The sequence below is a fragment of the Arachis hypogaea genome, chromosome 9, assembly GCF_003086295.3.
Source record: "Arachis hypogaea cultivar Tifrunner chromosome 9, arahy.Tifrunner.gnm2.J5K5, whole genome shotgun sequence".
NCBI classification, from domain to species: domain Eukaryota; kingdom Viridiplantae; phylum Streptophyta; class Magnoliopsida; order Fabales; family Fabaceae; genus Arachis; species Arachis hypogaea.
Window position 1 is genome coordinate 15,360,422 of NC_092044.1, and position 26,317 is coordinate 15,386,738.

Here is a 26,317-nt window from a genome sequence, read left to right on the forward strand (position 1 = left end):
CATTTCCAGAAAAAAAGGTTTCTAACACGGTTTAAATCCCCATTTTTGGTATATTTATAACTATTTCACATATATTGTTTTAGTGTGATGAGTTTTTATAATTTTATTAAATTTATAATTAAGTTCTTATCGTTCAAAAATTTTAGTTAGATTTTTATAACATTTTAAATTTTTTAGTTAGATTCCTATTAACAATAAAGGGGAAAAATATTTAACAAGTATAAATTTGTCATTATACTCATTTTGAGCATTTTCTCTTCCTACACCATTCTGAGTATTTTTGCCATTATCTTTTGCTTATAGGACATTAAAGGCTTTGGATAATGATGATAGTGACGGAGGTGAGTGACGAGCGAAAAATTGCCAATTAAAAATTTTTAATAAAATAATATTATAAATATAGTTTTTAATTGACGAAAATTCTGTTTATCAATTTAAAAGGAGTTTGTTACAAATGAAAAATAAAATACTGGGAGTAGAATTTTTAGGTCGTCTCCGAACGAGTTGCTAAAAGAGTGCTATTTATTGGTCAAGAGTTTTTCGAGAAATTTAGAATTGGGGAATGGAACAATAAATGATTATAAATTAAAGAAGTAGAAATTAAGAAGATATTTTATGTAATTAAAATAAAAAGCCTTGACTAGGAGAAAATTAATCAGAAGTTCTATTCTCGTTGGATCTTTCCAAGGTTAATAGCAAGAGGTTGTTGTTTCTACTTCGTAAACCTTTACCGAATAAAGGAAAGTCAAGTAATTGAGCCAACTCTGATTCACTGGTTCTGATCCTCTCCCTTGGGAAGGATTAGCGTTAGTGACTAGAAAGCCAGCCAACAACTTCCAATTACCAATTAACCCTTGAGTATTCCAACTCAAGGGTCTCCTATTAATCAACTCCAAAATCAAGTTGAGAACCTACTCTATTGACATGGATGCCATTTTCGCATGCATGTAAAGGGAGTAGAAAGAAGACATGATAATTAAAATTGAACTGAGATAATTAAGTAAATAAATAAATTAAATAAAAAATACTCTTTGCATTAATAAATTCCAAAATGGAAGATATCCATATATAACTCTGAACGAGATAAATGGGAAATAAAAGAGTAAGGGAATAAGAAAATAAACTATAATAATAGAGACTTCAATGGAGGTAGTAACTCTTCTCAATATCCAATCCAAAGCATAAAACTAGAAATTTAAGAATCTATGAATATGAAGAACCCTAGAAGAAGTGGTAAATTCTCTCCAAGATTCAAAAACTAAAGCTAAAACTAGTGGATGTGAATTGTGTCTTGAGTCTCTGTTGTTCCTTGACTCTAGTATGTGTTTTTGGGTCGAAAACTGGATCCAAACTCGCCCCAAAATCGCCCCCAACAAATTCTGCAGTTGCAGCGTATTACGCACGTCACACATACGCGTCAGGTATGCATGCGTGTCGATGGTCTTCTGCGCCAAATTGCGCGCACGCGTGTACCATGCGTGCGTGTTGATTCTCGCTGGTCAGCTCCTTGGTTTCTTGTGTTCCTTCTATTTTTGCAAGTTTCCTTTCCATCCTCCAAGTCATTCCTGCCCTATAAAGCCTGAAAACACTTAACACATAGATCACGTCATCAAATGGTATAAAGGGAAATTAAAGATTGACAATTTAAAGGCTTAGGAAGCAAGTTTTCAATCATAAAACAGAATTAGAAAGGCAAATATAAAACATGCGAATTACATAAATAAGTTTATGAAGAACTGATAAAAACCACTCAATTTAGCACAAGATAAACCATAAAATAGTAGTTTATCAATGAGTTCTCCTATTACAGAGCGCAATTCAGAGGAGGGAGGAGGGGTTTTTTCATTAAAATGTGAGGAAGGAAAAGGCGAGGGCCATTTTTTTTTTAAAATGAAAATAGTTTATATTTAAGAATTTAACTTTTAATTAGAAATATTTTTAATTTAGAGATAAAATATTTTATTAATTTTAATATATTTCTATAAAATTTATTTATAAAATTAAAATTAACATACAAATTTAATAAAATTATAAAGTTTAATAGACATTGTCATGCTTAAAATTTTCGGACAATTTGTTGAATGAAATTTATAGTATTTTAATTCAATTTTGGTGGGGACCACAAGATTCTGAAAGACAAATGGTGTGGATTAATTGAGATAAGATGACTAAGTCTAAAAAAGAAGACGGACTTGGTTTCAAAGATCTTAGGGCTCAAAATCTAGCTCTTTTGGATAAACAGTGCTGAAAAATCGAGACTCAGGTAAATATTTATAGCAAAAGTATTAACCTTACCTTCTTGGGGTTGACAAAGTATTTTTGAAGGGAGGCGAGTTGTAGAAAAAGGTATTAGTTAAAAAATAAGTTATGGTGCTATCCGAATCTTCAGTGAACCATGGTTTCCTCCTCTTTACTCCTTCACTGTTCCACCATCTGCGACACTACTATCAAATAGTTATCATCTATTATGGGTGAAAGACCTGTTTTTATCAAATAAACAGTGAAACCAAGTATTAATCTCAAATTTTTTTCCTCTAGAAATTGTTCAGCGAATACTCGGTATAACTTCACGAAAAGGTGAATACATAATTCAATGGGTAATGAACAGAGTAAAAATATATGATGTTGTCTCAAGGTACATGATTGCTTACCAATTTTATCATACCTTTATTAAATTTTGTCCGAACTTCATGCAACAGAGGCCAGTTTAGAGCCACTTATGGAAGTTGAAAATTTCTCACAAAATTTTGTTCTTTGCGTGAAAAATCCTCTATGGTAAGTTTTTGTTATGCTTCTCATCCATCAGCAATTCCTATATACTCCAACAACTTGTTCAATCCGTAAGTCAGCTTCAGAATATCTCATGCACCGTCTATTTTTCTGTGAAGACGCAAATCTAGTATGGAAGAAGAGTCATTTGGCTTACCCAGACCATAGATGTTTCTTATTCTTCGATTGGTGGAGGGATTCGGTGTTATAAACCGGACTTCAAGAAACAAGCTCTCAAAGAGCTTGACTGATTTTAATTATAACTTGAAATATTTGGAAGGAGAGGTGTAAGCGAATTTTTGAGTATGTCCAGAGCCTCCGAAAAAAATGCTAGCAACATCGCTTAAGTTGAACCAGTAATTATCTATTTTGCTTTATGTATAATGTCCTAAGATTTTTTCCTTATCTACTTTTTTATGTTATTTTCTTCTTAAAATTTTACCTATTCGTAAATATTTGAGAATCTTCTTTTTCTATTTTTCTTGTTCTGATTATTGAACATTGTATTTATTTTTTTATTGAATAAAATATCATAAAATATCATTATTATCTTTAAAAAAAATTAAATTTAATCTTATAAATTTTCTATTTAGTTAGATATCAGAGTGTGATGAAAACTGGTGAGAGAGAAAATGTTATTTGCGAATTATGATTAATTGACCAATCTTATATAGAATTTTTTAAATAAATATTTTAATTATTTTATTTATTGAAATAGGTATTTTGAATATTATTTATATTTTTAGGTCTTATTATATATTTAATTTATAGAGTAAACAAAATAATTATACACATATTTTATTTATAGTATAAAGGAAATGAGATACAATAAAAAAATGTTATTTTTCCTAATTATTAGCATACAATTAAAACAATTATCTCCTCATTATTTCTCATCATGGAACTTAAATATATAAAAGTTTCTTTATAAAAAATTTAAATCATCCAAGTCAATCTAAAATTTTATATGCACTCTTTTTGAGTACTAATTGCTCAAACATATCTTTCGTTTTAATCTCTTTCACCAACCTTTCAAGTACTATATAATTGCACGCTAAAAATTTAGATTATTCATATTATTTTAATCATAATTTTTTTATAATAATACACATATCTCGATTAAAGTGTATACGAAATAATTATAAAGTTAAAGATATCTCATTTATACTATAAACAAAAAATATATATTTTTTCAAACTCTAAATATCTCATTTGCAAATGAGATATAGCCAATTAAAAGTTAAATTGCACAATTAGTCCCTACACTTTCAGTAAAATTGTAAATTGGTTCCTACACTTTAAAAGTTTATAATTAGGTTCCTAAAGAGAATTAAAATTTACAATTTAGTCCCTACCGTTCAAAAAGTATTTGATTTAACAGAATAATCTCTTTTTTAAACATGTGAGCTGCACATGTTTGACAATAGGGACTAATTTACAATTTTAGTAAAAGTATGGGGACCAACCATATAATTTAACCATTTGAAAATGACAAAATTTTTTTTAGGCTATCTGAACTCACCTCGCTCCTCCCCAGCTCTCTCATTCTCACTTTCTCACTTTCCAAAACGACACCCCAACCTCAACGCTCTCTGTCTCTCACTTCGATTCACCGTTGCTGCGCCGGATCCACCACATTTGTGCTCACGAATCGGGCCTCGCCTCCTTTCTCCATCTCGCCTCTTTCATCGGACGACTTTTTTTTATCTTCCAATCCCAATACTGAACACCAATAAATGAAAGAGAATAATTCCAATTCCAAACATGCTCAAAGCGAATAATTCAATGTCTAAGAAAAATAACAACAAATCAACATAAAAATAACAACTCAATTTATCAGTGGATCCGGCACGGTGACGGAAGCAAGAGGCATGGCGATGGTGAGTTGAGGTAAGAGACAGAGAGCTTTGGAGTTGGAATGCCATTTTAAAAAGTGAAAAAGTGAGAGTGAGAGCTCTGTAACGACTCATATTTTTTAAAATCTAAATATAAATAAGTTATGATTTATTTTATTAATTAGAGTTTTTTATTTTTAGAAATTATTTTACTAAAGTAATTAAATTAATTTTATAACCATTTGAGTTCAATTAAATTCAGATTATTATATATATTTTTATTATGATAAAATAATTTACATAATTAAAACTATAATTTTAATAATTTATAAACAATAAAAATTATATATATATATTTTAATTTGAGTAATTAATATTTTTAATTTAAAAATAAAATTTAGTTAATAATTTATTATTGAGCTAGATATTTGTTGATATGAATAAATATTAATACTCTTCGATGAACTTAACTTTACTAATATTTCACCGTATATCTTTTATCGTTATGTTATTAATGTCATTTATATTAGTACCTCATATATATTTATCATTATTATCATTATCATTATTATTATTATTATATTATATCATTGGAAAATGATCGGATGTTCCCTGACAAAAAATAGAACATCATATTCATGGTATGATCAAGTTGTTTAGATTTTTTTTGTCGTGTAATGAGTCATGAAATGACAAAAATATCCCTTATTATACGAGTGTTTTGACGTAAATACTCGCTGAAGTAAACAATAATTTGTAAACTCCTAGCTTAATAGTGAAGCAGCGAATAATTCAGCTGTAAGATATCGGGATTTTTGCAGCATTCATCGTACCCATGGTTTGTGACTTTGTGTATAAAATGCACCTCCAAGTACATACTCATATCCGTTTTTTATATTTATTTTTTCTCTCAAACTTAACCCAGTAACACTAACAATTTTCATCATGCACTCAACCCCAATTAATTCTTCAAATTGGGATGGAGACACAGAAGAAGTAGGAGAGAGAATAACCAATTACCAAAAGCGATGAAAATAAAATTTTGGTACCGATATCCACCATTAAAAAATAAAAAATATATTTTGATAAATTTGATATTTATTAGTATTATACATGCATCATTAATTTTAAAAAATAAATTAATAAACATGTTAGCATACTAATCTATTATATATAATCAAGATTGAAAAAATATTTTATATATAATTTTATTTTTTAAAAATGATGTTTCATTATATATAATTTATAAAAAATGTTTATAAAATTTGAATTTAAAATTTTTAATTAAAATATAAAATATTTATCATATTAATTAATCCAATAATTATTATTATATATAATATTTAATTATAAATAAATATATTAACTGACACATTATATTAATATTTATTAAGTTGATTGTAACACCTGTTACCCTTATCAAAATTTTAATTTTAATTTTAAATAATAAACAACTTCAAAAATAGATTAAGAAAAAAAATGAGGAGTTCAAATTTCAAATGAAAGAAACCTAATAATAAATAGAATCATATTAATCAAATAGCGCCTTAGTTTAAACTTGAAAATTTAAAATTATTTAACCTTAGAAAAACTAGAACTATTTGGATATTAGAGAGAAAAACCTTAAAAAAAATGAATTTAAAGCACATAAGCAAGTAAATTATTAATTATTTTATTAATTTTTATAAGTTTTTATTTTTTAATAAAAAAAATTATAATTTTAAAATTTGTAATTAAATTCTTATTCTTATATTAAATAAAAACATATAATTAAGGTTTTAGTAATGGTTATTTCTTAAAAAAATTATTAATTTTAAAATATTAATTTTTATAATTTTTTACCATTCATCTTATACACATACAAATATTTTTTTAACAAAAATATGTGAAAGGTATAGGAAGAGTCGAAGAGGAAGGTCACATGGCTGCAAGGAAAAGGAAGAAAGAATCGAATTGAAAATGATCAGAGGAGACCAAGCTTAAAAACTTCCCAACTCAGTTGAAAGTAGCACCACGACTTGGCTGAAGACTAATCTCTGCACACCTATCTATCAGTGTACATGGTTAGTGGAGACAAATCATGAGCATCAAAACTTCTCAACTACACAGCCGGTCTCGCACCCCCCATGAGATCTTTTTTATCATGTTCACTCAAGCACAACTTTCAAGATCTTAACCATTTACATTATTTATATTATATCTGAATGGTGAAAACTAACGGAATATCAAATTCCACTCAAGTACAGCGGAATACCAAAACATCTTCCTATATCATTATATTTGTTTCATTTCTTTTAACAAGGCAAAAGTGACTAAAGGAACAAAAAGAAAAGAAAATGGAACGTTATGCATATATGTATAACCAATGACACGTTTTCTTTATATATATAACACCAATGTCACAAACCCCTTATTCTTGAATCACCAGCATCATCTCTCATTCTCTATATTAAACCACGGAACCAAAAGAAAGGAAAAAGAGAGAGAAGGCCGTGTGGGATTCCATAGTACTTCCGAGTTTTTGAGTTTGATTTTTTGAGATATGTAATTCCGATAAAAAAATTATAATTCGATAAAAGTATTTGTATTTTTTTTTACGTTGACGTTACTTTTGTTTAGAAGAAATTAATGGTAGAGTTGCTGTCCCTCCATGCAAAATTTGGCCGAGGGAGTTCCGGAGATGGAGTAGCTGATTCTAATGTTTTCTTTTTCATCAGCTCGATCAAAAACTTTTTTCGGAGTTTCTGTTATTTGATTTCGTACGAAGGTAGGATTTGGTAACTTTATAATAATTAAATGTGAATTTGATAAGTGAATGTTGATTTGGTTGATTATTGTTTGAGTTTGAATATATATGTTTATGTTGAATTATTATTGTTGCTTGTGATTTGTTGGTTTGGCTATGAAGAACAGCTCTGTTGTGGTTGTTTTAATGATTTTGGGACTGTTGTGATGTAGTATTTTGAAGAAATTAATAAAATTTGGTGGTTGAAAGATTAAATTAAAGTGGAGTGTAACAGCCCAGACCAGCCGCTAGCACAATATTGTCTGCTTTGGCACATAAGGCCTCACGGTTTTGCCTTTGACGATAGGGATGATAGCCAAAGCCCCCTACACTCACCTGTCAAAACGCGTCATGCTAGGGAGAGGTATCCACACCCTTATAAGTCATGCTTCGTTCTCCTCCCCAACCGATATGGGACCTTACAATCCACTCCTCTAAGGGAGCCTAACGCCCTCGCTGGCACATCGATCCGGGCTCTGACTCTGATACCATCTGTAACAGCCAAGACCACCCACTAGCACGATATTGTCCGTTTTGGCACACAAGACCTCACGGTTTTGCCTTTGACGATAGGGATGATAGCCAAAGCTCCCCACATTCACCCGTCAAAATGCGTCATGTTAGGAAGAGGTATCCACATCCTTATAAGGCATGCTTCGTTCCCCTCCCCAACCGATGTGGGACCTTACATGGAGAAATCGAGAAACTCAAAAACGGATTAAAATACATGTAATATTTTGAAAGGAAAGGGTTAAGGATTTCGGTTTTAGTATAAGAGGAAGATTAGTATTTAAATTTTATTTTTGACGGGTAATATTGTATTTGCATATAAAAATCAAGGTACAATTTGTAATTATATAAGTTTTTGGGTATTTTGCGTAATAAATAAAGTACGGGGGTAAAAATGGGTATTTTATAAAAGTTCAGGGTTATTTTTATAAATATAAAAATAAGTAAGTGTTCCAAATATAATTTTATAAATATTAAGGTTAAAAATAGAATATTAAAAAGTTCGTGATTTAGAAAGTAATTAATAAAAGTTTAAAAAATAAAATAAGATTTTATAAACTAAGTTTTAAGAAAATATATATTATTTATTATTTAAATTGTCTTATTTATATTATTTTTATCATTTTATTAAAAATATTTAAGTTAGAGAAGAACAAATAGAAGAATTCTTAAAAGGTTTAGAGGACGCAGTTGATTTAAGAATTTTTGATTCTTTTTCATAAGACATTAAGGAAAGGCGAGGAAAGAATGTAAAGTTGAATTATGATAAAAAAAATTAAAAGATTAAAGAAAATAAGAGAGAAAGAAATGAAGTAAGAAAATAAAAGAGAAAGATGAGAAAGAAAAGAAAAGAAAAAGAACAAGAAGATAAGAATTTCTGCCACAGAAGAGCAGAGAGCAGTGACTGAAAAGATTTTAATAAATGTCTGCCACAGTAGAGCAGATAGAAAAGAAAGTATTAATTAAAGGGATTTCTACCGCAGTAGAGTAGAGAACAAATATTGAAAAGAAATTCACTACTAGAAAACTAGTTATTACAGACGATATTTCCGACGGATTTTATTCCACGGAAATACAGAGGGAATTTCAGAGGGATTTTTTGTCAAAAAACAAAAAAATGGATTAGCATAAATTACAGACGGAAAAGAGAATCCTTCGATAATTCCATCGGAAAAATTAATTTTTTTTCGTGGGAAATAGTTAAAGACAAAAAATTTGTCTGTAATTAAATGAACAAAAATACTGCATTTTATTAAATGATTACAGACAGAATTTTTTGTCTGTAATTTAAAATTTTCCGTCAAAAAATTTTAATTTAAACCTAACTTCATCCCCACCCTATCGAGATCTCTTCTTTTTCTTCCTTCCTTCTGTCTTTCTCTCTCTTCTTTCACACCCTAAAACCCTAACTAACCACAATTTCCCTTAGAAATGGTGTTTCACCATCGCAGAGAAAACTCATGCCAAAAATCTGCGAGTCCCTCTGCCACATGGAGCAGAATTGTTCTTCAAACTGTGATGATTGCCTCAAAATCTGCATCATCAACCCCCAATACTACTATTATTCCCAACCACCGCCACCGCCACCGCCACCGCCACCGCCACCGATTCCTCCTCTCCCCTTACACGATACATCAGACCATGGAAAAAGCCACGCGCTCTCGCCCTACTTGGTCCTTGCTTTCTCCGTTATCGGAGCTGCTTTCTTCGTTGTTATTTGCTGTGCAATCTTCGTGAGGATCTTCAAAAGGAGGAGAACATCCTTATCGCCACCATTGAGTCTTCGAACACAGGATAATACGCATGATGATTTCTTCGTTGATGAGGAGCACGGTCCTGTGGTGGACTACCCGATCTGGTACATCCGTACACCCTACCGAGCTCTTTTAGCTGCAATTCTTCTATTCTATTTGTAATCGTGTGGTTTTTTTTTGTTGTGTGTGGAGGAAGGTATTCTTTTCTTCATTTAGGCTTTGACTTTTAGAGTTTTAGAGTTTTGTTGTATTTTCATTCTTCTCTTCATTACATGTTCCTTTTAACATTGATTTTTTTTTCTTTCTTTCTCGTTTTATAGTTAACTTACTTGCCTATTTATGTTCTCATTTTATGTTTTACCTCACTATTGGTATTTTTTGATTAGGTTCTTGAGTGTTTTGAACTTCAACCTGATATCAGTGTGTTTCTAGAGCTAATTCCTATATTCCCCAAGGTTATTGTTCTAAGTTTTTCTTATTTCAATATCTGATATTGATTAGACAAGTTTTAATACTCTGGTTTTAACTCTGATTTTTTTACTCCCAGAAAGGTGGATTTTTTGGATTGGTATCATGGAAAAAGCTGTTGCTTGTGAATGGTTCCTTGAAATCATTTCTCTAACAAAACTCGCTCTTATTTTCATGTTTCTTTTATATTTGATTTGGTCCTTGTATTCCTACTTACATGATTGGTTTCTACAAGTGGCCCTACTGCTGACAAACGAGGCCAAGTGTAAGAAAAGAACTTCCCTGTTTCATTGTTCTTTGGAGTATAGTTTAGAAAAAAAATTAGGATCGCATAGTTTAGAAACTCACCAATCTCTTATTCAATAGAAGGTGCACTACTCAATGTTCCCTTTTTACACCAAATTATTGTTTCCAATTTTTGTCAATGTTCTTTTGTTACTACTACCATGATCATGTAGTATTAGTCATCTAGCTATACTTTAGGAACAAAGGTTTATGGAACTGTGGTAATCTGTTGACAATTTAATATTAAAACTCTTGATTCATACCTATTTGTTAAGCTCATGGATGATGGCTTCACAGAAATGTAGATGAATTTCCAGGAAAACACAAACGTCTGAGGCCGGGAAATGTTTCTCCTTGTCAAGAAGTTCTGAAGGATATTCCTAGGCCTCCATATGTAAAGTCTAAAACTCCAGCAGGACTTGTGACTGGCCCTGAAGTGCATGATGAGAAGGGGATAGAATGCATGAGAGATTCTGGAAGGCTTGCTGCACAGGTTCTTCAATATGCTGGCACCTTAGTCAGGGTGAGTTGCTTATGCTTTTTTTGCCGATCAATCACTCCTAGTATATCCTCTAGATAAAATCTTGACTGCTCATTATGGAACTAAATAGCCAATTTATTATTACTCTAGTGATATTGATGAACAGTGCAATTCCCTGATCCCTATATGTCCATTTTGCTTATATAAATACACAGATTTATATGTTTTATTTAGAGGGAAACAAAATTGATTTTATGTTAGTTTTAACTTCTGTTGACAGCCAGGCATAACAATTGATGACATTGACCAAGTTGTTCACCAAATGATAGTTGATAATGGTGCATACCCATCTCCTCTTGGCTATGGTGATTTTCCAAAGAGTGTCTGCACATCCGTGAATGAATGCATTTTCCATGGAATACCGGATTCCCGTGTGCTTGAGGTTCGTCTGCAAGACCATTCTTTTCCTTTTAAATGAGATCATGCATCCTATGTGAAGAATATTTTGATACATTTATTTGTTTATTTATGTTTGCAAGATGGTGATATAATCAACATTGATTTTGCATGGTTATTTCTTCTTTGCTGGGCTTCTACCAGCCTATTTAATATAATCAGTATTAAATTTTTATTCATGAAGTGGTTGTCCGCTATTAGGTATTTGCTGAACATAGATGATTCTAATTCCTCTTCCCATAAGTTCTTGTCTTTCATTAACGTCGATGCTTATTAGATTTGTTTTCATTGCTTGCATGTGTTAAATTCTGATTTGCAAAGCATTTTTGATATCACAATTGCTTTGTATTTAAAAGACTCCTCAACACTCTTATTTCTTGATGAACCAACAAGTGGACTTGACAGTGGTGCCTCTTACTATGTCATGAAAAGAATTAAATTCCTTGATCATAAAGATGCCATTCAAAGGACAGTTAATTGAGTTGTTCGATGTTCGATCAGGTAATAAGCTTTCCAATGTCTCTTTTCTTTAACAATTCAGTTGTTCTTATATATATAAATAAATACATATAAGTCTTCTTTGTCTTTTCCATGTTGGTACTCCCTTGGACCTGGTTGTTTGCTAGCTTTTTGGTCATTAATTATATATATATAAATAAATACATATAAGTCTTCTTTGTCTTTTTTTTCTATATTCTCTCTTCGAGTTCTTCATTCACTTGCCCTCACTGCACATTCTTCTCGTCTCACAATCTAATCTCATGGCTCCTAACACTGTTACGGACTTTGTTTTCTTATCAGATTCAATTTGAGACAATAATCACTTCCGTCATTTCAAAGATCGAACGCAGACATGGCAATCCTTTTGTTTCCTCACAATTCCGCACTTTGATATTTATTTTAGGCTTCTTTATCAGCTACAATTTTGATATGTGCATGTAATTTGAATTTGTGATACATTTACATGGGCTTCGTGTTGTGTAATTGTACACACTTGCCTTATAATTGAGATCTATTCATGGTGAGGTTTGTGAATTATTTGCCACTGTGCTACATTTATTTATGTTCAATCTATATTTCAATGGAAACAGTAATGAATATCCACCACTGGAATGTTGGGCACACAATTTTTCAATACAAGACATGGAGTGTTACCCTTCACTTCCTTTTTATGAAACTCTCTCCATCGAACCAATTTCAACTATTAAAGGTATATATATCATGATGATGACTGATGAGTTTCTTAAAGTTTTTATTTGCTTATTAGATTCTTATATTACCATAGCTACATATATTATACCTTGTCCTTAAATACATGCAGACTATGACTTTTATGATATTAAGAAAGAGTTTTCTGTCTAGAACGAAGTGGATGTCGGCTTTGATTGTTCGAAAAAAGTAGTTTCGTCATAATTATTAAGAAAGGCCTTGATTGTTAAATGTGTATGGATTTGTCTTTGTATTTCGCTGACAAATCAGAGGTACCGTTTTGTTTTTTCACAAGTTTCCTTCTTCAAATTGAACTCAAGTTTGCTTTTTTTTGAAGCTTTTCATTGGGTGTCTTCTTGATGTTTGATAAAATGCCTGAACTAAAAATGAGAGTTTTTTTCAGGTGAAAACTGATGGAGCAAACTCTAAGGGAAGAAGATGCAGCTAACTGGGTTTACAGGGGTGAAGGAGCTATTAATCTTGTTCTTGCTTACAATGAATCAAATCCTTCTTTTGTGAGTTATTTTTTCTTCACTAATTGGGGTTTAACTACATGGATTGAATGACACAATTGCATGCCATGATAATAAATGCTTATGTTGGTATGCTTAATAATATACAGATTTACTAATATTTCAATTTGTGGTTCTTTGGAGTAAGGAGCACCATGTAAAAACTAGTGCCTGAGCTTTTTTAGTCTTCTGTAACCGTGACTTCATTGTCGTGAGTTTTTTTGACATTTTCTAACTGTAGTTAGTCTTTCTGAACTATGGTCCATTTTTCCTTTTCTTATAAATATCCAAGGCTGGGACATTAAAAACTAAAACAAATTGCTTGTTGTGATTCACTATCTAGTTGTTGGGTATCCACAACCACACAGTAGCTTCACCGTTGCTGAACTATATATATAGTAACACCATCCCATCCACTTTATACTACCCAGTCCTCATTCATCTTTCTTCACTTCACTCAAACTCATACCATAGCCACAACTAATTACTTTCAGAATGGCAAAATTTTCCTTCTTACTTCCATGCTTGATTCTCTTGTTCCTCGTAGCTGCTGAAATTGGTATTCTCTTCTCTCTATTTTTTATTTTCTTCTTCATTGTATCTGTTATATAATTTTTTCTTTCTTTCTTCTATTCATCCATTTATATCATTTATTATTGTGATGTGTGTGTGAAGACCATTTAGAAGGATAAATTTTTGAAACTCTGCTTTGGGACAGCTTCTATATCAGCAAACTCTATAAATAAAGAAGAGAGCTGTGTCAATACAAAATGTGTTTTCTTCCCTTTGCTGATTAAAATAAATAGAATATATAGAATATTATCTCAGTATTTCCATTAATCAATGTCACAAGGATTTGGTTTTTAAGATTTCGCGAGTTGCCTTATAAGCCATGAAAGTAATTAGGTACCTTGAAATACATTCTTTTTCTGGTTTAATAAGCCATTAGATTTTCTTTGTGCCAAAATTTCTTGTGCCAAAAAGGGAAGCATCAGTGAGAATTTCTTTGTGCCAGAATTTCTTGTATATCAAGAATGTTGTTGTATCATCAAACTTAACTCCTTGAGGCACCAAATTTAAGAGAACAGTGATTTTCTCTAGTTGATGATTTGTTGCATTAGCTCCAACAATGCGAACCTGGTTGCGACTCAACAAAAGACTGGCTGCAATTTCCTCAGCTAGCTTGAAAACCAAAGGGAAGAACTTGTATATTGCAATGCTGATGTGGATTTTAACTTGAAGTGGCCACACACAACCACAAGGAGATGCAGGAGGTGTATTTATCAATAGCTCTGAGAAAGTCACCATCATGCAATCTAAAAGGAATAGGATTAATATAAAATCTTGTTTGTTTAAATTGTTGAAAATGAAGAAACTTGTAGTGTCAATGAGTAATGTAAATAGTTATAGTTCTATCAATGGTTTATTTTTTTGGGTACCTTTTTATGATAGTGAGATATTGACCAATGATGTTGAAAAATAACATCCAATTTTATAGGTATCTTGTAATGAATATTATGTTTATCTATATGATTTTTGGTCTTTTTTTTTTTCAATTTACAGTGTGTTTGATGGAGGAAATTAAAAAAATAAACCTAAAGTATTCATTTTGTAATGGAAAAATTTAAAAATTTTCTATTTTATTTTACCGACGAATTTACAGACGGATTTTCTGTCTGTAATCATAGTGTGAGATGATTTTTCAAGGTTCAAATTACAGACGGAAAATTCGTCGAAAAATCTGTCTGTAATTATAGACAGAAAATCCGTCTGAAAATTCGTCTGTAATTACAGACGGAAAATCCGTTGAAAAATCTGTCTGTAATTACAGACAAAAAATTCGTTTGTAATTACAGACGAAAAATTTGTCTGTAATTACAGACGGAAAATCCGTCAAAAAGTTTGTCGCCTTTGGGAAATGGATAGAAAATTTACAGAGGGAAAATCCGTCGGTAACTGGTAAAAATTCATCTGTAATTTTTCGACGGAAAAAAAAATCTGTAGGTAAATAATTTTTGACGGGGCTTTTACAGAGGGACAAAATCCGTCGGTAATTTTGTCAGTAATCAAAAATCTGTCTGTAATAAAGACTAAATCCGTCTGTTAATTTGTCTGTATTAATTAATTTTCTAGTTGTGATTGAGTGTTGTTTGGGCCTTAGTGCCAAGTATTTAGTGGGGACAGCGATGCGTAATGCTCATTTGATACTATAGGGACGGGTTAGTGAGGACGGTGATGCGTAACGCTTACTGGAAACTGAAAGAAAGGTTCTCCCATGAGGACGGCGATGCGTAATGCTCATGGAGGGGGACGTTGGCTGAGAAAAGGACGGCGATACAAAACGCTTATCTTAGGACTAGTGTCAGGAATCGGGCAACAAACCGACACATGAGCTCATGGCCTGTATAAGACTAAACATGCATCATACTTATTTGCATATATTTGTTTGTTATTGTATTTTCTATGATTGTGTGTGCTTGTGATTGGATTCTATGTTCTGTAATTGTTAAGTTGGATTATACTTTGTTGACTGTTGTTATTGATTGAGAATATAATAAAATGAACTTAACTTCTAACCTCGACCCTACTAAGAACTCTCCAGTTCTTGCCCCCTATTTCCACCCCTTTCAGCTATAGGTGCGAAGATTTAGTGCGGAGCTACAAGAGCATAGAAGATTATGTTCACGAGTTGAGTTGTTAGAATTTATTTTTTCCCTCATCATTTATTGTCTTGATTTTTAGAGGGGTAGGATTTGTTTTTGAGAATCTTGGAATAATTTTATGTATTTAATGCTATGTGAATATATATACTTTTGTGATTAAGTGATTGAAAATAAAGTCTCCTCTCATCTTCTTAATTAAAGTTTCGGTTCGTATTTGCGAAGGCTCAATATTAAATAAAGATGGTATCTAATAAAGAGGTTTAGAGATAAGTAACGCTGAGTTTTTGGTACGATCATGAGGCACTAAAAATTAGGGTGTTACAAGAGCTGGGGAGGGGCAGGGTATAGGTTAGAAAGTTATTGGTCATTTTCAAATGGTTAAATTACACAGTTGATCTCCATACTTTCACTAAAATTGTAAATTGGTTCCTATTGTCAAACATATGTAGCTCACATATTTAAAATAGAGAATATGCTGAGAATATTTTATTATATCAAACACTTTTTGAACGACGGAGACTAAATTATAAATTTTAATTTTTTTAGGGACCTAATTACAAATTTTTAAATGTAAAAATTGTAATTTCACTAAAAGTATAGGAATCAACTGTATAATTTAACCTCAATTAAAATTGTGTCCTATGTCATTTATACTAATAATCATTTTGTTTATATTGTAAATGAGATATACAATGAGACCGAAAAACATAAATAATGTCTAAAATACTAATTTTAGTAAATAAATAATTAAAATATTTATTTAAAAAAAATCCATCATATATATAGTTGCTTGAAATGGTATATGCAGAATTCTAATCACTAACCATCTAATTGAATTATATAATTTTGTACTAATATCTGATACTCTGTCAATACTGATCTCAATTATAATTAACTGACTTTATCCTTAACATAGTTAATATTTTTGAGTTGAGTTGAGTTAATACTTTATTACTTGTTGAATTCTGTCACTAATAAACATCTATAATAATGATCCGATAAATTAAATCCATTTAAGGTTAATGTGCTGATTAGTTCAATCTAAAGTACAACTTGTTGAATTTTCAAGTTGTCACAAGGATTAAGTGGGAAATTGCAAATTAATTTTATTAAAATAAAATTGTGATTCTCGTGTGACTAATACAACTAGTTCTAATAATAGTGAGCTAATAGATATAGAGGTAATATTCTAAATAGTTTTTAAAATTTTTAATTTGCATAAATTAAGTCATTTATTTTTTAAAATGATTAAATTAACCACATTTTTAAAAATATAAATTCATGATAATCCAAAAGTTACCAATTATTTTAACATTATTAATGTGTACTGTTAAGTGTCAAATTGACCATTTATTTAGTGATATTGTTCAAGGTATAGGGCCAATTACAAAAAGGAAAAAGTTTCGTAACTAAAATTTTTTAGCTATAATTAGCCAAAATTTTTTATATTTTACTTCATTTATATCACTTAATACCAGTTTTATTTTTTACTCTACTCTCTTATCATTCTACTTATCACCGTTTTTATCAAATCTACTTATTAATGATATTAATTATAAAATCATATCCCTTTTTATTAAGCACATTGTAATTAATACTTAATATTCTTTTTTATAATTTGATTTTTATATATAAAAATACAATAAAAATTAATAATAATTATATTTAAAAACGGTAATTATAATATCAATTACATTAAATAATTGCAATTGACTTTAATTTTTATTTCCTTTAATTCATTTATTACTATTTCAGGAATTAGAAAACGTGAAAGCCTTGTTTAATACCTTTATCATTGTTACAAGGATCGTGAATTGTAGGTTGTATAGGTTAGAAGTTAACAAATATAATTCTAGTTCAATTACAAGCATAATTGGGATAGGCCAAGGAAATTTACAAAAAATCGCTTTTATCATTGCAAATAGTATGACATTAGAAATCGACCTTAAAACGGTACTTATGTCAGATGTAATACCCGGTCTAATCAAAATTAATTAAATAATAAGTTAAGTAGGAGCGAATATGGTTGAAAGATTTGGCAATTGGAATTTGATGATTTAAATATGATATTTGGATTCAGTGAATTTTTTCGAGTTGGAAAACATAGTTTTCTGCGTAAAAGCGCGCAGTGGAATTTTGACCGGAAGTACCGGCTGAGATCTGTCTGGTACTACAGCTGAGAAAATTGATTATGAGTAAATAAGATTAAGAAATGAGGAATTATAATTAGGAGAGGTAGAAATATTTGAAGTGCGATTTAGAGCGCTAATCTTAAAGGTTTTGGTCCGAAATTGGGCCAACGGACAAAAATAAGTGAACCGGGTCTAAGTAGGCCCAAGACCCAACATATATAAACATTAGTTATGAGCATTTCAGCTCATTTTGCCCTAAAGAAGGGGTGTTGGGCGCCGAAATTGAGAAGAGAGAAGAGAAGAGAGAAAACCTAACTCTCTTTGATCTTCAAACCACCATAACTTGAGCTACGGAGCTCCGATTGACGAACCGTTTGCGGCCACGCATCGCTCTTCTCATCCTCTACAATTCTATCTAAATTTTGTGGTGAGTATTCCATTCATCTCTGTCCAGTTTTCGAAATTCTCTACTGTTACACGTTTTTGGGTAGTTAGTGTTGAAATCTTGTGATTTTGGGTGTTTAGGGATACTCCGACATGGATTCCAAGTGGGTTCTATCCCTACTTTATATGGGCTGAGGTAAGAAGTGCTCAAACCCTTGTGATTTGTCATTTTTATGAGCCCTAGGTTGATGTATGTATGTGATATTGGTTATGTTAGTATATTTGATGATCTTGGTGCACAATTGGGAGATTGGTGTTGCTTGAGGAGCTTTGGTGAGGCTTGGGACTAAGATTGGTAGAGACTTCTAAAGAAGAGGCTCAATTGATTTGGCTACAAGAGGTACGGTTTAAGTTTCATTTAAGTACCGTGTGGTGTGATGAGAATTCCTAGGCTAGATGCCCTAGGATTAAGTTTGGATTGTGTAAATGGTTGGTGCTAATATGCATAGTTGGTATGTAATGTGAATTAAAGATTGGGTTGAGAATTGTGTGGCCTTGTATGCTTGGTGTATTGAAAATTTGATGTATTGGGCAATGAGTATTGATTTGTGGTTTATGCATTTAAATTGTGAAATTGGGCCGGAGGCTGTAAATTTTGGGCCAGAGGCTGGAAAGAGGTAAGGAAGGTAAGTTGATGTATGCATTGTATGATGACACAAGTGATTGGATGAATTTCAGATAATGAATATGTAAATGATTGGGTTGGTTATTGAATAATAAGTTTTGAGGAGTTGAAGTGTGGAATTTGGTAACTTTGGGTGAAATTGTATAGATGAGGTATGTTTGGTTTTGGTTGAGGTATGTTATGTGGTCATATATGTGATCATGATTATTGATGCCTTGATGGTATGATGATGCATGACAGATATGTATGTTGTGATATATGCTTGAAAAATGATTAAGGTTGATTTGTGGGTGAAACCATGTGATAGTGAGTATGATATTGATTATGTATAATGATGATTGATTGGAAATAATATTGTTAGAAATTGGAATGAGGAAGGATGTATGACATGTTAATGTGTTTGTAATTTAGCCATTTGTGTGAAATGGGTAAAAATGGTTATATGGCGGTTTTGTGAATTGTGATAATGTGTTAGTGTATGAGTTGAGGAGGCTTATTGTCGATTTTGATATACTTTGATTGATTTCAAAGAAAAGGGATGAAATTGGCATGTTTTGGTTGATTTTGAAAAGAGTTGGACATGGCTTGTTTTGGAAATGACACATTGCGGTTTTGAGTGAAAACATGGTTTTTGGGCATACTTTGACGGGACATAACTTGGACTGCGGATTTCTGTTTTGTGCCAAAATTGTTTAAAAGTGAAATTGGATCCAGGATGTCCATGCCATTTGAAGAACGGGCGAAAAATGATTTAAAATGAGAAAGTTATGTCCGTCGGAAGATTAGGGGTTGAATCTGTGAATTCTGCAGCTTTTAACTTAGAAATTTTTTTTAGTAGAATGACCCCCCACGCGTAGGCGCACTTGGCGCGTACGCGTCGTTCTTCAAGAAGGCACCATCCACGCGTGCGCGTGGTGTGCGCGTGCGCGTGGTGTGCGCGTGCGCGTCGATGCGCTATACACAATGCCCAGCCATTTTTCCGAGAGTTGTGCCAGTTTTGTGCCTGAGGCGCAAATGCACCGACGCGTAAGCGTCGTCTGGCTGTGTTTCAATCCGCGCATCCGCGTGTATGACGCATACGCGTCGATGAGCTTTGTGGCCATCTACGCGTGCGCGTGAAGTACGCGTGCGTGTGGCTCTTTTTTCATGCCAAAGTTGATTTTTGAGTTTTAAAAGCTAAATCTCATATTTTTAAGCCTCCGATTTCACCCCTTATGTATTAAATCATTATGATATGCCTAGCAATGAGAAAGGAGCTAGGGGATGTGGTAACTTGCGAATGAAGCAAGGGAAAAAGTTATGATCAATGATGATCAAAGATGATTATATGAGATATGGAGGATGACGGTGGGAGTACCGTGTATGCCATGAGCCGAAGGGCTATATTTATTGATAAATGGTTGGTTCTTGATTGAACCATGAGCCGGATGGCTGAGTTATTGCCGGATACGGCGGAGCCATGTTGATAAATTGGCTAGTTCCGGATTGAACTGTGAGCCGGATGGCTGAGTTATTGCCGGGTTATGGCAAAGCCATTATGAATTATGGCTGAGTATAAATGCATATACGATAAATGAATAATGATGAAAAATGTTGAATGTAAGCATGTTTGTGTTTTCTCTCTGGTTGTAAGGGTGACAGGGCACCGATACCCTCTAATGGCGATAGGGCACAGATACCCTCTAATGGTGACAGGGTACATATTCCCTCTAATGATATTAATATGCAACAGAGAGACTGTGCCCGAGTTAGCTACCGGACACGTCGGGTTGGCTTGATAACCGACAGATGATATCATCAGCCATAGGGCATGCATTCATCATTTGCATATGTTTGAATTGTTTGGGTTTGCCTATTTGTTTTGGATTTTTACATTATATGTGCTATGTTACCTGATTATGTGCTACTTGTTCTACTTGTACCTTAATTGTGTATTACTTGCCTGTATTGCTTGTGTTTGTACAATTGAGAGGCCCCTCATGTTGGTGTCGGTGGAGGTTGAGGACTGTTCTTGATGAGATGAATTGATGATGCTATTGCATAATGATGATGATCATTGGTTGAGATGATTTGAGCTCCCTGGGTAGACGCAGTGATGTGGTTTCACTAGCTCCAGGTGAGGGTATGATGTATTGATATAGAATTGCTAGGGCTGGCAAACGGGTAAGGTAGGGTAGGGTTTGGACCCTACCCTAACCCTACCCGCGGGTAGAAAATTTCAATAAAACACTATCCTACCCTACCCGCGGGTTGAGAATCTCTCAACCCGTACCCTACCCGCACCCTAAATTACAAAACCCTACCCTACCCTACCCTACCCTACCCGCAGAAATATGAATTTTTTTAAAAATAAATATAAAACTCAATAATTCTAAATTTCATACATATTAATAAATAAAAAATAAATAAATAAATTCAAATTAAAATAAAAGACAATAAAATCTTAAAGAAATTCAACATAAAATTACAAACATACATATTGTTATATTAATAAAATAAAAAACTAAGTTTAACTTAAAATTAAAAAACAATAAAGTCCTAAACAAATTCAATATAAAATTACAAATAGCATAATTATCAAGTTCTTAATAAAATTAAAATAACATAAACAAAGATAAATGTCTTCAAACATTTCTTTTACTTCCACGTTCTTGCAACATTATTCTTCCGTCAATTCAGAAAATGCATCATCATCTTCATTAGCAGTTTGATAATCAGGTTTTCCACCTAAAAATCAAATACAACAATTTTATTATATATAATTTTAACACAATTATAAAATCTAAACAAATTAAAAACTTGAAAACATAAATAACCTCTTTTATAATATTCTGCCCACAACCAATTTTGATTGCACATAAGAGCTTCTACCGTATCTTCATGAAGACTACCACGATGAGTAGCAATTATACGGCCACTTGTGCTAAAAGAAGACTCAGAAGCAACAGTAGACACAGGAATGACAAATATGTCTCTTGCAATTTTCTAAAGAGTTGGAAACCTAACTCCATTTACCTTCCACCAAGCTAATATATCAAAATCAGGAGTTAAAGGATGAATATCTTCCTCTATATAGTGATCAAATTCCGTCTTCACAAATGAACTATTCTTTCCATGTCTTTGAAGAGATTCAGCAATTGTTGATTGTCTTGAATTTGATAATTTTATTCTCTTACAATAATGAAGCACATGTTTCTTTAAATTTGTAGTCCCATTACCTTGGATTCGCACCAAGAACAGACTTACAATGGTTGCACTTTGCCTTCCACTCTTCCCCCTCTTTATATCTACTAAAATATTGCCAATAAACACTTTTCAATAAAGATTTGTTGCTATTTTCACCCGAGGCAGACTCGTCTGGAACAAAGTTAGCAGTTTCTTCAACAGGAGTTTCTTCTTGTTGTTCTTGAGCCCCTACATCCATGTTGGTACTATCCATTATTGCCTACACAATAGTAAAATAAATAATTAAATATTAAAAATTCAAGCCTACTGAAAAATTATTAAGATTCAGAAAAATCATTTATACATAAAAAACTTATGAATCCAATTTTTATACATAAAATTTATACAAGTTTCTGTCCTTAAAAAAAAGAACAATATATGTTTTGCATAAGCTTAACAACACATTGCAAATCAAATAAATAAAGACACAACATCATATAAAGGACTATATATGTTTTGCATAAGCTTAAACTTACACCGCTGTATCATATAAAGGACTATATATGTTTTACTAAGAGATAACCTTGTTGGGTCGTATGGCAAGGGTCAATGGTCAACACTTTTACATTATAGTCATAAGGGTCAAATATATCATTACATTAACTTATCAAGTCAAAAAGGCTAATCAAATTCTCCATTATCACATTTCAACAATATAGAGTAAGTAGAATTAAATATATTATGATCCTTGAAGTGAGGATTTCACTTTGAAGTGTAAATTAAATAGAGAATTTCAACCTCGAGCAATTCATGAGTAAGGATTAGAAGACAATGAAGTACAAAAAATAATGAAACACCAAGTAACATTACCCATGGATAATGACAGCTATTTTCTCCTATAAGATTCACATTGGTAACCAAAGACAACAACCAACCTCCTGTTTCTTGCTCTTGAAATTTCAATGGAGCAAACAATAGAACCTCTAATATACTCATCTCTGTTCCTTTGAGGGGGGAAAATAAAAAGAAAAGAAGAAAAAAAGAATTACTTAAATTCAAGTACATTGACACCTACGTGGAACAAGAACACCAAGAGGTTTTCTTTTTTCGCGAATTATAGCTTCCTTAATTATGGGAAGCTTTTTATGAACTTTCTTCCAGATATGATTCATTGCACCGTCCAAAGGTATTGGTCCAATGTCACCTGGATGACCATTATCATAGACAAAAATGGGTTGTACCTGATCAATTCAAACATTTACATTCCAAGAAAACAAAACTGAGTTGGTTGGGCACAGGCGCACAGCAAGCATTGAATAAAACGAAATAATATAGCTACTCCCCTACAGCTACCAATCACATCATCTAATCAAACTCTAGCATGAAAGACTTATGATTCACCACTAGTAAAGCCCCAATTTTCACAGATTTAAACAAAAAGTACATACCAAGAAGAACAGAGCAGCAGCGTAGAGAAGAGAGAAGGTCACGAATCAGCGGTGTTGCGAGGAGAGCACAGAGGAGGAAGAAGAGTGGCGTCAATGGAGGAACGAAGAACGAGGAAGGAGAGTTGGGACAATGGAAGCACTGAGGTCCAAGGCTTATGGCTTGGGAAGAAACTTGGGAAGAAAACGGCGCTACCAGAGTACCAGCCTCCCACTTAGTTTTAGGGTTTCTAACGAGCAATGAGTGATTTCTGAATCTTAAATTATATATGATTTTTTATTTTGTTTAATTTTTATTTTATGTAACTACATAAATATACAAATGCACTATACTATCAAAGTAAGTAGCTAGCTTAGTGGTTACTTGGTTGCTATGTATATAAATTTTTAAAAATATGTTATATATGGGGGGTGCGGGTAGGGTAGGGTAGGGTACACTCTAAACCCGTACCCTACCCTACCCGCAGGCCTACCCGGACCGCACTCTACCCTACCCGCAGTGGGTCGGGTAGTCTGCCCTACCCGAACGGGTTGGGCTGGGTAGGGTACCCGCGGGTAGGGTATGTATTGCCAGCCCTAAGAATTGCTGAGACAGTACGACTGATGATGGTTTTGTTTATGATTCTGAATCTGATTCGTGGGAGAGTCAGCGAGTTGGGAATCATATGAGATATGAACTAGATTTAGTATCCCCTTACGACAGATGCCTATTTATGGATTAGTGAGAATCTAGGCTGGATACTGGGTGAAAAGGAGTTTAGGATGCTTAGTGAGTTTTTATTGTAGTGCATTGTATTTATTTGACACTTTTACCGTATTGGGAACCCATGGGCCCGGGGTTCTCATTCCGTATATATCTCTTGTTTTTTAGATACAGGTCCAGGTGCTCAGAAGTGAGCTGTGGTTCACCTGAGAGACGGCGAAGATATTTATTTTCTCTACTTTGTGTTTTGCTTAGAATCTCTCCACCTTTGCTTTGAAAAGATTATATTATGTATTGAACTCTTTTGGAACTTGCCTATAGAGGCTCTTATGTTTCCTTTGGGAGAGATTAGGATATACTGTTGTCAACTACTTTCATACTGTACCCTAACCGGCCTAAACTTCGCGGGTCGCGACTAGTGGCTATTTACTTATGCTATAAATATCTATCTGTTATCTATCTCTTAATCTCCTTTATTCCTTGTCCGTATATCGCGTTCAGCTTAAAAGTTAACTTTTCGTTGTCGAAACGTGAGGGATACGTCTTCGTGATTTTATTTCTACTCTTTTCGGGCTTTTTGATTAATATTCCTTTCGAAAATTACCTATATTTATATATTAAAAATCCACCTGAGAGTCGTACCACCGTAATATCATTGACTTATGACTCGAGCATAAGGATTTGAATATTAGGGTGTTACATCAGAAGGAACTAAAGAATAATTTGAACAACAGACGAACTCACTCAATGAAATTGTTGTCAGTCAACCAATTTTCGAAAATATAACCACATTAGCTTTGATGAAGTATGGTAATAAACTGATATATTTTTTTTGTGTTTTTATGTGCATTTATAATTATACTGTACTAACTAAGTTCATATACATAACATTCATAAGTTCATATACATAACATCTATAATTACATACAACTAATATCTAAAAATTAAATTCATGTTTATTAGACATTACATCCATACACATATCATTTTTTTAGTTATTGCATGAGTAACTATCAAGTTACTACAAATGTTTAAATTTTATCATAACTGAATTTAAAAAATGTTAAATTCTTAAATTAATTTATTTAATTAATAAATTTACTCATAACATCTATAAATTTATACACATAACATCCATAATTTCATATTAATAACATCCATAATTTTGTGCACATAATATTCATAATTTCATACTTATGATGTCTATAATTAATAAATTTTTGTTATTAATATTACCAAATTTTAAACTATGCGTCTTATTGTATTTTTCAAATTATCTCATGTGCACTAATAAGTCATAATTTTAATTATTAATATTTTTTATTTAATATTCATATGTATGCTTATTTATTGATTTTAATATAATAAGTTAATAATTATTTCTAAAAATTTATTTTTTAGTTTTTGTTTATATTTTATATTTTATTTTTTATTTTCTAATAGTCTATAGGGCAATTTACGCAAATAAAATGAAGGAGCAAAACCTTTACGCAAATACAACATTGGCAATTTTCAGACGCAAATGCAATAAACGCAACTATATATAATCCGCTACACCCTGTAGCGGAACTCAATTGCACGTAATCCGCTACAGGGTATCACGAATTACGTTAAGGGCTGAGTTACTCATAAACCGCTACACCCTGTAGCGATTTATGACCAAATGGCGCTACACTCATAATCCGCTACACACTCTAGCAGATTATGAACAATGTGGATTGATTGGAAGATGCCTATATATACCAGTCTTACAGTAACAACTCGTGATGCAAAATATACAAAGTTATACAAATACAGTGTCCATAAATAATAAGCCATAGAAATATAATAGGCACGAGGCATTAACAGTAACACGGATTAAATTTCTACATTAGGCATAGGTCATAAGTCATACAAATAGGTCGGAACCAAGATTAACACAAACAGACGAAAGGAATTAACAGTAACACCCGAAAGCGTAAATTGCTACAGGAGAATAAAAAATTCAAAAAAGTAGAAGCACACAGACTAGAAATCCTACGAACTACTGGCAACGGTGGAGCCTCTCTGAGGGCAAGACCTACGCGTGTGCCCAGG

The 26,317-nt window shown here is 32.3% G+C and overlaps 1 protein-coding gene across 26 annotated transcripts; it reads left to right on the forward strand.

Moving 5' to 3' along the window:
- Nucleotides 1–9,216: 9,216 nt before the first annotated feature.
- LOC112710503 (methionine aminopeptidase 1D, chloroplastic/mitochondrial-like) lies at nucleotides 9,217–14,617 on the forward strand. Of its 26 annotated transcripts, none has more exons than XM_072202613.1 (7): nucleotides 9,243–9,757; nucleotides 10,040–10,108; nucleotides 10,201–10,929; nucleotides 11,168–11,329; nucleotides 12,435–12,553; nucleotides 12,956–13,067; nucleotides 14,186–14,617. In XM_072202613.1, exons 1-2 carry the CDS (start codon nucleotides 9,360–9,362, stop codon nucleotides 10,083–10,085), a joined length of 444 nt encoding a protein of 147 aa, XP_072058714.1. In that variant the 5' UTR covers nucleotides 9,243–9,359; the 3' UTR covers nucleotides 10,086–10,108; nucleotides 10,201–10,929; nucleotides 11,168–11,329; nucleotides 12,435–12,553; nucleotides 12,956–13,067; nucleotides 14,186–14,617. The 26 variants fall into 26 exon arrangements, with proteins under 26 accessions (XP_072058693.1, XP_072058708.1, XP_072058704.1 ...); XM_072202609.1 differs by having other exon boundaries at nucleotides 10,704–10,929; nucleotides 14,049–14,617; XM_072202612.1 differs by having other exon boundaries at nucleotides 10,704–10,929; nucleotides 14,166–14,617.
- The last annotated feature ends 11,700 nt before the right edge of the window (nucleotides 14,618–26,317 follow it).